The sequence below is a fragment of the Mastigoproctus giganteus genome, chromosome 9 (assembly GCF_048544385.1).
Source record: "Mastigoproctus giganteus isolate SK-2022 chromosome 9, ASM4854438v1, whole genome shotgun sequence".
In the NCBI taxonomy this organism is placed as follows: Eukaryota; Metazoa; Arthropoda; class Arachnida; order Uropygi; family Thelyphonidae; genus Mastigoproctus; species Mastigoproctus giganteus.
In genome coordinates, this window is record NC_143583.1 from 85182683 (window position 1) to 85198885 (window position 16203).

Consider the following 16203-nt stretch of genomic DNA (forward strand, 5'->3'; position numbering starts at 1 on the left):
AGAGAGAGAGAGAGAGAGAGTGAGAGTAATTGCCACAGATTTAAAACATTGGCCATTGGTAAATTATGGGATCATTAGCATTAGTAGAGGCATTTGATGCAAGAAAGCAAGCTTATGCAGCATCAGCCAAAAAAAAAAAAAAGTAACATAAATAAATAAAAATAACCACTTCCACTTCACCCCTCTGTTCGTTCGAAATACCTGTCCAGCTGAGCCTTAAACTTATTTAGGCTATCAACTTCCACGACAAGGGATGGAAGTCTGTTCCACCCACCAACCACCCGCTGGCTAAAGGCAAATTTCCGCACATCTATCCTACATCTGTCTTTCCTCAATTTGAATTTATGCCCTCTCAGGTGATTTTTCTGAGCTAGAGGAAGAATCCCATCAGCATTGAGCATGCTCAAACCATTCAAGGCTTTGTACACCTATCAGATCACCCCGCTGGTGCCTAGTTTCCAGACACTGTAATTTGCAAAACTTAAGCCTTTCTTCGTAAGAGAACCCCTTTGTCCCATTCACCAATCTAGTTGCCCTTCTCTGTACTCGTTCCAGCAGCTCTACATCCTTCCTGAAATGAGGCCTCCAGGCCTGTATACAGTACTCTAGGTGTGGCCTGACCATTGCCTTATACAAGGGAATAATCACCTCCTTATCCCTGCTAGAAAAATTCCTATATATCATTGACAATACACCATGAGCTACTCTTGCAGCTCGTCTGCACTGCTCAGAGAACTTCATATCTGCCTGCACCACCACCCCCAGGTCCCTTTCATTCTCTACCACTGTCAGTGTAGTACCACAGAGTTGATACGTTGCTCTGGGGTTGCTGTTTCCCATATGTAGTACTTTACATTTGTCAATGTTAAACTTCATTTGCCACCTCGAAGCCCATCTGCTCAACCTTTCCAAATCCTGTTGCAGCAGCATAGTGTCAGTAGTGTCCTTGACAACCCTGCCAACCTTCGTATCGTCTGCAAACTTGGACATTAAGCCTGATATACCATCATCAATATCATTTATAAATACAGAAAACAATAAAGGCCCCAATACTGAACCCTGAGGGACTCCACTAATAACATTAGTCCACGATGAGCAGTGTCCATTGATTACCACTCTCTGTCTTCTCCCCCTCAACCACCCCTTTATCCATAGCAGCAACTTGCCTCCAATGCCACACTGCTCCAATTTGTGCAGCCGTCTTCCATGTGCAACAGTATCAAAAGCCTTTCTAAGATCCAAGTATATAATATCAAAGTTATTCCCTGCATCCAGTTCTTTTGTGACTGCATCATAGTATCCAATCAAATTGGTCAGGCAAGACTTCCCCTTAACAAAACCATGCTGTGTCCTAGCTATAACTGAAGTCTTGTCTAGATGATCCTGCAGTGCTTCTTTCACCAGTGCCTCCATTAATTTTCCGGGAACAGAAGTTAAACTCACAGGTCTATAATTACTTGTGTCAGCCTTTGATCCCCCTTTGTGAATTGGGGTCACATTTGCACATCTCCAGTCAATGGGTACCTCCCCTGAGTCCAAGGAAGCTCTCATAATTATGGCTAAGGGTTTGCTTACCTCCTTTGCTGCCTCCTTTAATATAACTGGATAGATCCCATCCACCCCAGGTGCCTTTCTTGTGTTTATCTTCAACAATTTCTCCTCCACTTTGCTCTCAGTTATTACAAGATTCTCTAGCTTACTGCTAGAGTTGAATACACCTCTGGCATTCCCCTCGCTGAATAACTCCTCATGTGTGAATGTCGATGCAAAATATTCATTTAGTTTGTTAGCTACCCGAGCAGGGTCATCAACAGTTGACCCATCGATCTCAAGTGGACCAATCTGATTCATCCCCTTCCTTCTAGAGTTTACATAAGTAAAGAACTCTTTGCTGTTTTTCTTCGCATCCCTTGCCAAGGATCTCTCGTAATCTGCCTTCGCCTGCCTAACCTCCTTTGTAACTTGGTTACAGATCAACTTGTATCTATCATAGGCGTCCGTGTCACGTGTTAATTTGTATGTATCCCATGCATTTTTCTTCTCTGCCATATGCCTCATTAGTTCATCTGACAACCATTTAGGCCTAAACCTTGAACAATATTTCTTAGTTGGTATGTAAAGCCTAGTAGCTCCCACGATAAGTTCTTTGAATGCTTCCCATTTTGAATTTGCTGTTGGCAATATCATCAGTTGATCCCACTGTATAGAATTTAAATACTGTCTCAGTCCATTGTAGTCGCCTTTACGAAAGCAATACCCCTTCCCTTTACCCCTAATGGTAGTTACCTCTTTGAGTAACTCCCACTTCAGCACACTGTGATCACTGCCACCAAGTGGTTCATTTATCTGCAGATTCTTAATGCATGAAGAATCACTACTGATAATCAAATCAAGAGTATTACTCCCTCTAGTTGCCTCCCAAACATGCTGATGTAGAAAACAATCATCCAATAAATCCACAAAAGCCTTGCTACTGTGTGAGTGACCAGCCCCCAAATTCCAGTCAATATCTGGGAAATTAAAATCCCCCATTATAAGACTCTGATTTACTGGCCCACTCTATTTCTCCGAACAGTTTCTTATTATACTCATCAGAGTCATTAGGCCTATAGCACACTCCTACTCTCAATTTTGATCTCCCAATGCTTATGTCACACCAAACTGACTCGACACTGCACTGTCCAGCGATGTCGACTGGCTTCACTTCCTTGGATTTTATGTGTTTTTTAACTAATAGCATAACCCCTCCTCCCTTCCTATCCTGTCTATCCTTTCTGTAGACATTGTACTCCCCAAATTCCAGTTCTGCATTTCTTATATCTGTGTGACACCACGTCTCTGAAATCCCCACAATATCTGCCTTCGATGTTTTGAGCAATACCTCAAATTCATCAAATTTATTTACTAAACTCCTAGCATTGGTGTACACACAAGTATACATGCACCTGTTCTTTTTCTTAGCTACCCTAACACAACCCATGTGTTTACTTGTACCCCAATGATTCCCAGCAGTCTCTGAAATATCCTGCATCTTATTTTCCAGGCTGCAGCTCATTCCAATAGAAGCAGTGCAAGAATCACTTTCACCTCTGCCAGTGGCTACTGTTAATCTATTAGTCCTTGTATCCCCCCAATCTAGCAGTTTTTCGACCCACCTAACATTGCCTCGATAGCATCAGCAAACATTCTTGCACCCTTTCTATTTAAGTGTATCCCATCCCTGTAGAAGCAGTCTCTCCTGTTAACAAGTACAGACCAGGCTGAAAAAAATTCTACCCCTTGAGCCCTGCACAATCTTTCCAGGGCCGAATTGATTGACAGGGCTCTCATCATATACTCCCTCCTATCGTGTCTGGGCAGAATTGCAGACACTTTCAATTTCAACCCTAATTCACGGCTTTTTTTCATCAGTGACCTGTACTTGTCAAGTAATTCCGCCGGTCTCCTACTCTCCTACTCATGATATCTGTAATTTTAATTTAAAAATATGCTGAATTATTGTATAGTTTTTTTTGAAGAATTTAAATGTACGTTTTTTCACTTTGATGTCAAAAGTGATTATAGTCAACTTATTCTTAATATCCCCCCCCCCCCCAATTGCAGTGCTTATGATCACACAGTTCCACCTATGTCAAGAGCTGTTATCATGACTGATCTTCAGATTCAAGTGCCAGAAGGTTGCTATGGCAGAGTAGGTAAGTTGACTGAGATACGATTTTTAATATCAGAAATGAATTTGTAGTTAACTGAAGGACTGTTACAAAAGGTACCATACGAATTATAAATAAGTAAATCTCCTCTTATACTTTGTATGGCTGGAACCAGAATTTGTGGTTTTGTTGTAACTTTTATATCAGCCAATGTACCAGTGCAATGTGTGCACCATTGTCTGCACATCAAGCATTAAACTTCTGTTATTATTATTATATTAAATGGAGCTTTATTATAATAAATAAAGTATTGATTATTATACTCTTTTATGAGGAGCTTCCCAGAATCATTGTAATTACCGTATTTCCCCATGTATAAGACGCACCTTAATTTTGGGGCCCGAAATTTGAAAAAAAAAAAATGTATTACATAAAGTTATTGAACTCAAGTTTTATTCATCATAAAATTCATACAACTCCTCATAACTTGAATTCAGCACTGTACGAAAATCTTTTCTGAGCCATTTCTGGGCGGAACGCGACAAAACGTAACCTAATATACCGGTAACAATGAGCGCAAAGACAACAAGCGCGAAAAAGCGGGAAATGCAAGTAAAAAAATCTACAACCACTGTATAAGATGCACCCAGTTTTTAAACCCCAAATTTTTCGAAAAAAGGTGTGTCTTATACATGGGAAAATGCGGTAGCTGCCAAATCCAGATTTACAATGGAGAATCCATATATTTTTACTCAGTTTGATCCCTCTGTCTCACCATTGTAATATAATTACCAACAAAGATTTCCATCTTTTTGCAAAAAAATCAGTTCTCAATCTGTTTATTTTCTCAAAAAATAATAATAAAACTATATATTAAAATTGGAATTTTTAAAAAATTTTGTGAATTTCTACTTATTGTTTACAAATTGGTTATGAGTCTGCTTTGCAAAATAGAGATGCTGAGTTATAGTGTTATTCTTTGTTATGTGTAGCTGTCTTCTGAACAACCTGAAAGCATGTGGGATTCCTTTAAAAAACTGTCTGGAACTTAGTGTTGATAATGTGTTAATATAACACCTAAAAAGTGGAGTAGCAATGGTAATAAGAGAAGGGATTGAGCACTTTATGGTAATAAGCTATTCTTATCATATTCTTATTATATTAATATCTACTGAAAAGGGATCTCCTGTGAAAGTGGATGAATTGAATACCTTGCAGAAATTTACTGCTATATAGAAAGAAGTGCTAAAAGTAAAGATAGATTTAAACAGTTTTAACTGATGCATACTGTTGAAGTAAAAAACATTTCTGAAGCATATTTATGTGCACTTTGATTGTCTTTGGTTAACTAGATTGATAGAACAGTGGCAACTTTTGACAAGTCTATTCAAAGAAAAGGTTAAAAGCGGTGAGAAAGTGTACATGAGCACTTTTCAGTTATTAAATTGAAACGTACAACAATTGATCGCTAGTGAGTGGCACTTACATGTGTTCTCACCCACTGCATGATTAAAAAGAACTTCTGGTGAAAACAGTCTTAAACAGGCCAAGCAAGCTGATAATTCTAGGCATGTTATCCTCATTCAGTCTTGTACAAAGTCTGTTCATTCTCTCTCTCTCTCTCTCGGCGCCTCTGTGGACAGGAGCAGCAGTGCATAGCACACGCTTCTTGATTCGAGCCCATGACCACCAAATACGGAGGATGTGGAAAGGTCAGGGAATGACCACCGCATATCCCCGGAGCAATATGGGCTTAGTTGCTAATGCTCCTAAAAACCAAATAACAACAACATCATCTCTCTCTCTCTGCTTGAATAAAGCACCTGTGTCTTAAGTGTAATAGCAACATATTTGAAAATACAAATGTAGCTTTTCAATTCAACATCCATGTACTGAGATCATTACTCCTAGATATGTTGAAGGATGTCATGTGCAACAGTTTTAAAATTTTCAACTTCCATTTTGGAAGTTGAAAATTTTAAATCACCATAGCAGACTAAAACTGAATGATGATTCTGACTTTGTTATAGGCATTTCTACTGCCAAGGTTGTGGATGGAAAGTCTATAACAAGAGGAGATTCTATTATTTTGTTTGATGGGGAAGTACTTTATGACTGCACATTATTACATGGTGCATAAGTTCCCATTGAAAAATGCTGTGGTAGCACAAATTTCATCAATTGCCAGTGCATTATTTTCAAATTTGAAATTTTTTGTGAACCAGTTTCCAGTACTTGGTGTTTTAAAGATAAAGAAATGGATTAAGCATGAGTTGTTTTTCAACATCGGTGCTGTCCGTTTCGTTGCGAGAACCTATCGCAGACTATTATGAAAAAAAAAGAAAGAATTGATGTATGATGGTCCTTTGTTGGAAAACTTAAAAGTGCACAAAAAAGCTTGCAAGCTTGAGATAAGATTAAGCCAGGTCAGAAGAAATCAAATCTCTCTAGTGAAGCTTTGAAAATGCTCCTGACAGCCAAGTCTAGACAGTAGGGCCATTATTGTGAACAAAGCTTTGATTCAACACTTCTGAAGAAAGCAATGCCTGCAACAGTGTTTCCGTAGCATTTTAGCATTAGCATTAGTAGAGGCATGTGATGCAAGAAAGCAAGCTTATGCAGCATCAACCCAAAAAAAAAAAAAAAAAACCCTTCCACTTCACCCCTCCGGTCGTTCGAAATACTGTCCAGCTGAGCCTTAAATTTATTTAGGCTATCAACTTCCACAACAAGGTATGGAAGCCTGTTCCACCAACCAACTACCCACTGGCTAAAGGCAAATTTCCGCACATCTATCCTACATCTGTCTTTCCTCAATTTGAATTTATGCCCTCTCAGGTGTGATTATTCTAAGCAAGAGGCAGTATCCCATCAGCAGAGCATGCTCAAACCATTCAAGGCTTTGTACACCTCTATCAGATCACCTTGCCGGTGCCTAGTCTCCAGACACTGTAATTTGCAAAACTTAAGCCTTTCTTCGTAAGAGCAACCCTTTGTTCCGTTCACTAACCTTGCTGCCCTTCTCTGTACTTGTTCCAGCAGCTCTACATCCTTCTTGAAATGAGGCCTCCAGACCTGTATACAGTATTCAAGGTGCGGCCTGACCATTGCCTTATACAAGGGAATAATCACTTCCCTATCCCTGCTAGAAAAATTCATGTATATCATTGATAAGACACCATGAGTTACTCTTGCAGCCAGTCTGCACTGCTCAGAGAACTTCATATTCGCCTGCACAATTACCCCCAGGTCCTTTTCATTCTCTACCACTGTCAGTGTAGTACCACAGAGTTGATACGTTGCTCTGGAGTTGCTGTTTCCCATATGTAGTACTTTACATTTGTCAATGTTAAACTTCATTTGCCACCTCTCAGCCCATCTGCTTAACCTTTCCGGATCCTGTCGCAGCAGCATAGCATCAGTAGTGTCCTTAACAACTCTGCCAACCTTTGTATCATCTGCAAACTTGGACATTAAGCTTGATATACCATCATCAATATTATTTATAAATACAGAAAACAACAATGGACCCAACACTGAACTCTGAAGGTCTCCACTAATAACATTAGTCCACGATGAGCAGTGTCCATTAATTACCACTCTGTCTTCTGCCACTCAACCATCCCTTTACCCATAGCAACAATTTGCCATCAATGCCACACTGTTCCAATTTGTGCAGCAGTTTTCCATGTGCAACAGTATCAAAAGCCTTTCTAAGATCCAAATATATAATATCAAAGTTATTCCCTGCATCCAATTCTTTTGTGACTACATTATAGTATCCAATCAAATTGGTCAGGCAAGACCTTCCCTTAACAAAACCATGCTGTGTCTGAGTTATAACTGAATTCTTGTCAAGATGATCCTGCAGTGCTTCTTTAACCAGTGCCTCCATTAATTTTCCTGGAACAGAAGTTAAACTCACAGGTCTATAATTACTTGTGTCAGCCTTTGATCCTCCTTTGTGAATTGGGGTTACATTTGCACATCTCCAGTCTGTGGGTACCTCCCCTGAGTCCAAGGAAGCTCTCATAATTATGGCTAACGGATTGCTTACTTCCTTTGCTGCCTCCTTTAATATAACTGGATAGATCCTATCCACCCCAGGTGCCTTTCTTGTATTTATCTTCAACAATTTCTCCTCCACTTTACTCTCAATTATTACAAGATCATCTAGCTCACTGCCAGTGTTTACTTCATCTATGGCATTCCCCTTCCTGAATAACTCCTCATGTGTGAATGTAGATGCAAAATATTGATTTAGTTTGTTAGCTACCTGAGCAGGATCATCAACAGTTGAACCATCGATATAAAGTGGACCAATCTGATTCATCCCCTTCCTTCTAGAGTTTACATAAGTAAAGAACTCCTTGCTGTTTTTCTTTACATCCCTTGCCAAAGATTTCTCGTAATCTGCCTTGAAGCAATCAAAATCAGCTGATTTCTAATATGTTAGGTATGCTAATGTTTATAAGCATATTTTATGTTAAAATTTAATTTTTAGTGTAATGTGCACTTAAAAAAACCTGCTTTTTCCTGAAAATCCCCTGTTTTACTCTTGCTTACAAATGTCTGATCTCCAGCATTTTGAAAGTCAAAAGTTGGCAGTTGTGATTGTAACTGCTTGATTACAGCTGATATACCAATCCAACAGTTAACAATGGGCCATGCATTTTTGTGGCAATCACACAGTCTATCGTCTACATATGGTATCCCATGACAACTATCCTTGACAAGATATTAACATTGTTATGCATTTGACTGGGGACCTAATTGCACACTAAAATTTTTTTACTTTGACACAAAAATTTTCATTAACCAAGTTTTTATATTACAGGAATCAGCTAGTGCACATTATCTTGACAGTATCGTTAGCACAGTTCCATGAACCATAAAAACTATTGAAGTGGTTTCCACATTATAATTTATATACAGAGTAATATGTGCTACCGTATGTGTAGCACATATCAAGACAGAAGTCCAACAATGATTTAAACCTAGAACTTTCCATATGTGTGATAATCAGCCAAATTGCTTTGTATTATCATGGGCAGTGGTATACAGAGGACAGCAAAATAGGAAAGCATTTTATGCTAAATAAAATATATTTTATAAAAGGTAAAAATGAATACAGCTTTTCTGTCATTGAAAAATCAGAATCTCCCATTATAAGAAATTCTGATTTAATTAAATTGGAATTTCTTATAATGGGAGATTTTAACTTTCCAGATATTGACAGGAACTTATGGGCGAGTTGCTCACACATTAACAAGACTTTTCTAAAATCCAAGTGTGAATATTTTTCCACACCAGCATGCTAGAGAGGCAACAAGAAAGCAATATTCTTGATCTGATTATCAGCACTGACTCTTTATGCATTAAGGATCTACAGATAAAAGAGCTACTAAGTGGCAGTGAACACAGCATATTGATGTGGGACCTACTGAAAGATTTAACTACTGTTGAGGGTAAAGGGAAGATCTCTTGTTTTTGTAAAAGTAACTCTGATGGTCTCAGACAGTTATTAAATTTTGTTTGGTGCAACAAACTGATAATGTTACCAACAGCAAATTCTAAGTGAGAAGCATTCAGGAAAGTAATTGTAGAAGTTGCAAGTTTTTTTTTATACCAATTAAGAGAAACCGTTCAAGGCTTAGATCTAACTGGATGTCAGATGAACTAATGAGATTGGTGACTGAGAATAAAGATACATGGAATGCATGTAAATTATGCAGGATTACAGAAGACTACAGTAGGTAAAAATAGTCTGCAATGAAGTTACAAAGGGCACATTACGAGAAGTCTCTGGCAAAGAATGCAAGGTAAGGTAGTAGAGACTTTACTTATGTGAACACTGGAAGGAAAAGGATGAATTACATTGATCCTCTAGATTCGGATGGTATAACTATCGGTTCTGCTGAGGTTTCTGACAAACTGAATAGATATTTTACATCTACTTTCAGACCTGAGGAATTTTTAGGGATGGGGTGCCAAAAGTATATCAAATTACAGGGAGCAAAATGATTGGAGTTCCCCAGAATTCAGTACTGGGCACATTGTTGTTTTCTGTATTTATTAATGATAATGATACATCAAGGCATACCAGGCTTGATGTCTAAGTTTGCAGATGACACAGAGGTTGGCAGGGTGGTTAACGAAGGTAATCAGGGTATGCTACTGCAACAAGATCTAGCAAAATTAGGCAGATGGACTGAAGTGGCAATTGAAGCTTAACGTTGAAAAATGCAAGGTACTGCATAGCAGTAATCCCAGAATGACATGGTGTGGTGCCACAGTGAGGGTAGTCGAGAATGAAAAACATCTGGGGTAATTGTGCAGTCAGACATGAAGTTCTCTGAACAGCACAGACAGGCTGCTAGGGCAGCTTATGGGGTTTTTTCAGTGATATGGAGGAATCTTGCTATCAGGTGATTATCTCATCTCTGTTGTATCAAGGCCACATCTTGAGTTCTGCATATACGTCTGTATGCTTCATTTTATGAAAGATGTGGATCTGCTATAACCAGTGCAGAGAACAACAAAAGGTTACTCTTAACAAAAAGGCTTCACTCCTGCAAATTATCTGGAGTGTCTGGAAACTGGCACCTGCAAGGTTTGATTGAGCTGTTTGAGGCTTTGAATGCTGATGGCATCCTTCTAGCTCGCCTAATACGTGACTGGGCATAAATTTAAATTAAGGAAAGATGGTTGCAGGATAGATGTGTGGAAATTTGCCTTTATTGAGCAGGTAGTTGACTGCTGACACAAACTTCCATGTAATGTTGTAAAATGTCCTTTCTTAAAGTTTATTTAAGAAACGACTGGGCAAATTATTAGAATGGTTGGACAGGTGAAAAGGGAAGTGATGGATTTTATTTTTGATGTGAAAACATCTTTGGCAGCACCTACTAAATTTTTCCAACTGAAGTAAAACCGATTGATAACAAAAATGCGAGATGGAAATGGCACAAATGACATCACTTCCTAAATGACTCCAACTCAGTCACTAACATTGATTTGTTGGAGTAAGTAGAGGGGGCGAGCATAAAACATTACGTAGTTCATAACTTCAGCTCTAGCTGTTCGATTTTAAAAATTTAAAGTTTTGATTTTTGTCAAAGATGTTTTAACATAAAATAAAACATCTTTTGCGTGTACAGGGTACACATGCAGTTTTTTAAATTTTATTTATTTACTTTTTACTGGTGCTGCTATATGCTTGCTTGTTTCTTGCATACATCATTTGTGCCAATAATGTTTTAAATTATAAATGTATAACAATTATAAATATGTTTTAAATACTAATAAATATTTTAAATTATAATTTAAATATAATGTATAGCATTTGATTAAAGAAATTCCACTTCCTTTCTGGCTGAATTGAAAAAAATAAGCAATTTTAGCATTATTGTGAATGATACAGGTCTTTTTCGTTTTACTTTAAAAAAATGGGCGTTTCCTATTTTAACTTAGGAAAAATGTGGTTTTTTTTTTTTCTTTCAAAAATCATTTTCTACATTGCCATTTTCGGAAACTTTTATAAGGTTATATCTTATGTGCTTATTTGCCTTGCTATTTGATAATTTTCACTTGGTTAGACTGATTTATTATCCAAAGAATATAAAAAATATATGAAAATGGCAACTTCAAGTCCCAAGGTTGACATTTTAAAAACGTTACATATTATTGTCGTGAATTTAAAGTTCAGTGAAATAGCATTAGCATTAGTAGAGGCATATTGATGCAAGAAAGCAAGCTTATTCAGCATCAGCCAAAAAAAAAAAAAAAAAAAAACACCACTCCCATTTCACCCCTCCGTTCGTTCGAAATACCTGTCCAGTTGAGCCTTAAATTTGTTTAGGCTATCAACTTCAACAACAAGTGATGGAAGTCGGTTCCACCAACCAACCACCCGCTGGCTAAAGGCAAATTTCCGCACGTCTATCCTACATCTGTCTTTCCTCAATTTGAATTTATGCCCTCTCAGGTGATTATTCTGAGCGAGAGGAAGAATCCCATCAGCATTGAGCATGCTCAAACCATTCAAGGCTTTATACACCTCTATCAGATTACCTCGTTGGTGCCTAGTCTCCAGACTCTGTAATTTGCAAAATTTAAGTCTTTCTTCGTAAGAGCAACCCTTTGTTCCATTCACTAATCTTGTTGCCCTTCTCTGTACCCGTTCCAGCAGCTCTACATCCTTCTTGAAATGAGGCCTCCAGACCTGTATACAGTACTCAAGGTGTGGCCTGACCATTGCCTTATACAAGGGAATAATCACCTCCTTATCCCTGCTAGAAAAATTCCTGTATGTCATTGACAAGACACCATGAGCTACTCTTGCAGCTCGTCTGCACTGCTCAGAGAACTTCATATCTGCCTGCACAATTACCCCCAGGACTTTTTCATTCTCCACCACTGTCAGTGTAGTACCGCAGAGTTGATACGTTGCTCTGGGGTTACTGCTTCCCATATGCAGTACTTTACATTTGTCAATGTTAAACTTCATTTGCCACCTCTCAGCCCATCTGATTAACTTTTCTAGATCCTGTTGCAGCAACGTACTGTCATTAGTGTCCTTAACAACCCTGCCAACCTTCGTATCGTCTGCAAACTTGGACATTAATCTTGATATACCATCATCAAAATCATTTATAAATACAGACAACAATGGACCCAATACTGAATCCTGAGGGACTCCACTAATAACATTAGTCCACGATGAGCAGTGTCCATTGATTACCACTCTCTGTCTCCTCCCCCTCATCCACCCCTTTATCCATAGCAGCAATTTTCTTTCAATGCCACACTGCTCCAATTTGTGCAGCAGTCTTCCATTTGCAACAGTATCAAAAGCCTTTCTAAGATCCAAGTAAAAGGTAAAGGTAAAGTGCAGCCATTATCAACCCACTGCAGGATGGAAGCCTCCTCAACAACTCATGCTGAGGTTATTCCCTGCATCCAGTTCATATGTGACTGCATCATAGTATCCAATCAAATTGGTCAGAGAAGACTTTCCCTTAACAAAATCTTGCTGTGTCCGAGCTATAACTGAAATCTTGTCTAGATGATCCTGCAGTGCTTCTTTAACCAGTGCCTCCATTAAATTTCCTGGAACAGAAGCTAAACTAACAGGTCTATGATTACTTGTCTTGCCCTTTGATCCTCCTTTGTGAATTGGGGTCACATTTGCACATCTCCAGTCCACGGGTGCCTCCCCTGAGTCCAAAGAAGCTCTCATAATTATGGCTAAGGGTTTGCTTACTTCCTTTGCTGCCTCCTTTAATATAACTGGATAGATCCCATCCACCCCAGATGCCTTTTTTATGTTTATCCTCAACAATCTCTCCTCCACTTTCCTCTCAGTTATTACAAAATCATCTAGCTCACTGCCAATGTTTACTTTACCTACGTCATTCTCCTTCCTGAATAACTCCTCATGTGTGAATGTAGATGCAAAATACTCGTTTAGATTGTTAGCCACCTGAGCAGGATCCTCAACTGTTGAACCATCAATATCCAGTGGACCAATCTGATTCATCCCTTTCCTTCTTGAGTTTAAATAGGTAAAGAACTCTTTTCTGTTTTTCTTTGCATCCTTTGCCAAGGATTTTTCGTAGTCTGCCTTTGCCTGCCTAATCTCCTTTGTGACTTGGTTACAGACCAACTTATATCTATCATAGGCTTCTATGTCACCCATTAATTTGTATGTATCCCATGCATTTTTCTTCTCTGCCACATGTCTCATTAGTTCATCTGACAACCATTTAGGCCTAAACCTTGAACAATATTTCTTAGTTGGTATGTAAAGCCTGGTAGCTTCCAAGATTAGTTCCTTGAATGCTTCCCATTTTGAGTTTGCTGTTGGTAACATCATCAGTTGATCCCACTGTATAGAATTTAAATACTGTCTCAGACCATCATAGTCGCCGTTACGAAAACAAAAACCCTTCCCTTTACCTCTGATGGTAGTTACCTCCTTGAGTAAATCCCACTTCAACACACTGTGATCACTGCCACCTAGTGGTTCATTTATCTGCAGATTCTTAATGCATGAAGAATCACTACTGATAATCAGATCAAGAGTATTGCTCCCTCTTGTTGCCTCACGAACATGCTGATGTAGAAAACAATCATCCAATAAATCCACAAAAGCCTTGCTAGTGTGCGAGTGACCACCCCACAAATTCCAGTCAATATCTGGGAAATTAAAATCCCCCATTATAAGACTCTGATTTACTGGCCCACTCTATTTCCCTGTACAGTATCTTATTATACTCATCAGAGTCATTAGGCCTATAGCACACTCCTACTCTCAATTTTGATTTCCCTATGCTTATGTCACACCAAACTGACTTCAAACATACAAATACATTTGTATGCAGATAAATGTCTTTATTGCAATAGTTTGTATCTTACATAATATCTAAGCACTTTACTGTATGTTATTGAGTTTATATTGCATCAAGTATATCTACTGAGTGACCACTTTATTGGGTATCCCTACCTAATACTGAGTTAGTTCCCGTTTACTCCTCAGAATAGCCCAGATTCATTGTTCCAGAGACTCAGCAAGATGTCCAATGTGTGCTGCAGGAATGCTGATCCATGTTAAAGAGTTTCTTCCTGTAGTTTTTGCAAATTGGATGGTTGCCAATCTCTACTCTGAAGAGACTCTTCCTTCTCATTCTACAAGTGCTCAATGATTCAGATATGGATAGACAAGTGCAGTAGGCTGAATTCACTTTCATGTTCCTGCAACTAGATATGTACAATTCTGGCCTTGTAACATTATGCTGTTGGAAAAACCTATTTATGGATAGATGTGCTATAGCAATGAAGGGATGCACCTGGTCTGAAATAATTTGATAACCTGTGGCATCAAAATGTTCCTTCACTGGTACTAGTTAGAATAAAAATACTTCCCTACACTATTATACTGCCTCCACCAACCTGCATTATTGACACTTGGCAAGGTGTGTCCATGGACTCTTGCTGTTTACACCATATTCTGGTCCTCTCAGCTTGAATGACTTCGATGACTGCTAGTTGCTGAAGCAGCAAGAACAAGGAATCATCAGAAGCAGTGGTTTTTGCATCCCTCTGTTGTTGGTATTCCCAAGCCCATTGTAACTTTGTTTTTTTCTGATAGGAGCAGGACCCCAAGTTGGTCATCAGCTGTGATATCCCAGCTGTGGCAAGTACGAGTTGAATTCTGAAATGACTCAAAGTCACTTAAATCTTTCATCTTCATTCTTACACTAATTTTTCAGCTACATCACCCCTTGTATCTGCACACCTCCTTTATATTGCATTGTATGGGTATGAGATATTGTTACTGTAGGAGCACTCTGTTTTATGAAAAGGGTAGGTGTACCTAATAAAATGGCTACACTGTGACATTTTATTACATGGCCACTCAGTGTATACAGGTGTGTGGTTGGAGGTTGATATGTATGTTGTGGGTTTAAAAGGCCCAAAATAACTCACAGAAATCCCACTCACTTTGCTTAAGATTGACTAATTGCAGCTTTAATGTAAAAGGTCTTCACAAATTTCTTCAGTTGCTAACTCTCAACAAGTATTAGTACAGTGGATTCCGGTTATTTGGGCCACCGGTTAATCGGGGCAGCCGTTTATTTGGGTCAAATCTTAAAAAAACAGAAACCAATCGAGAAAATAGCCAGGGTTTACTTCGCTTAATTGGGACAGCATGCCGTTTAATTGGGACAGGAGACCACAGCACTGGAGATTACCCTACGATTGTCTCCGACTGAACCACTTGGTTCAGTCGATATTCTGGAGGTCACAACCATAAAACAATTAGCAGTCACCTGTTTATTGGGCTTTTCTGTTAGTGAAATCTATCATAAATTGACAGTAAACTCGATCTTACTGAATTTGCGATAATACCGACAGCTGGAATTCTGTGGGTTATTATGGTGAAATGTGTTTACACTTCCATGAAATCTTCAATCATATAAAAAAATTAATTTTCAGATCATCTCTTTATTCCTATTTTTAAAGCTTTGTAACTTGTTACTCCATTTTCACTTGCGCATATTGTGTTATTTGCAATTTGTGTGTGCCATGTTCTTTATTATTGATTGCTTATCTTTTTACTGTTTTAAATTTTAATCCCCACCCACAAATGTCAGTGAACAGAACTGTAAACTAGTTCGTATGTACATATTACAGTATGTATTAATTATTCCGATTTTCCCGTATCATTTAATTTTTTAATTGGTAAGGTAATAAAGGCTAAATTTGTGCTTAATATATCTTTACTTTTATAGCCCGTGGATAGTATTCCTCCTATTTTCACTAATTAGAATTGCTGTTTAATAGAATTAAAATTCAATTCACAAATGTGATCACGATGACCGGCGCTTACTGCACACTGTATAATGAACGGTACTTTACTATGTTGAGTTCGTCGTAATGCAATTTGATTGTACAGTGAACCAATTGTAAAGGGGGGATACATTGTATTTTTAACTATTTACGTGAAACTTCGGATAATTGGGGCAGCCGCTTAATCGGGCCAAAATGC

The 16203-nt window shown here is 38.5% G+C and overlaps 1 protein-coding gene across 1 annotated transcript in view; it reads left to right on the top strand.

Annotated features, from left to right (window-relative positions):
• Positions 1-16203, top strand: part of dUTPase (Deoxyuridine triphosphatase) — an 88293-nt gene that overhangs the window by 21220 nt on the left and 50870 nt on the right. The window contains exon 2 of the mRNA XM_090381520.1: positions 3604-3695. Coding sequence (XP_090237646.1) covers positions 3604-3695 — 92 coding nt within the window. The remainder of the gene's footprint in view (positions 1-3603; positions 3696-16203) is intronic.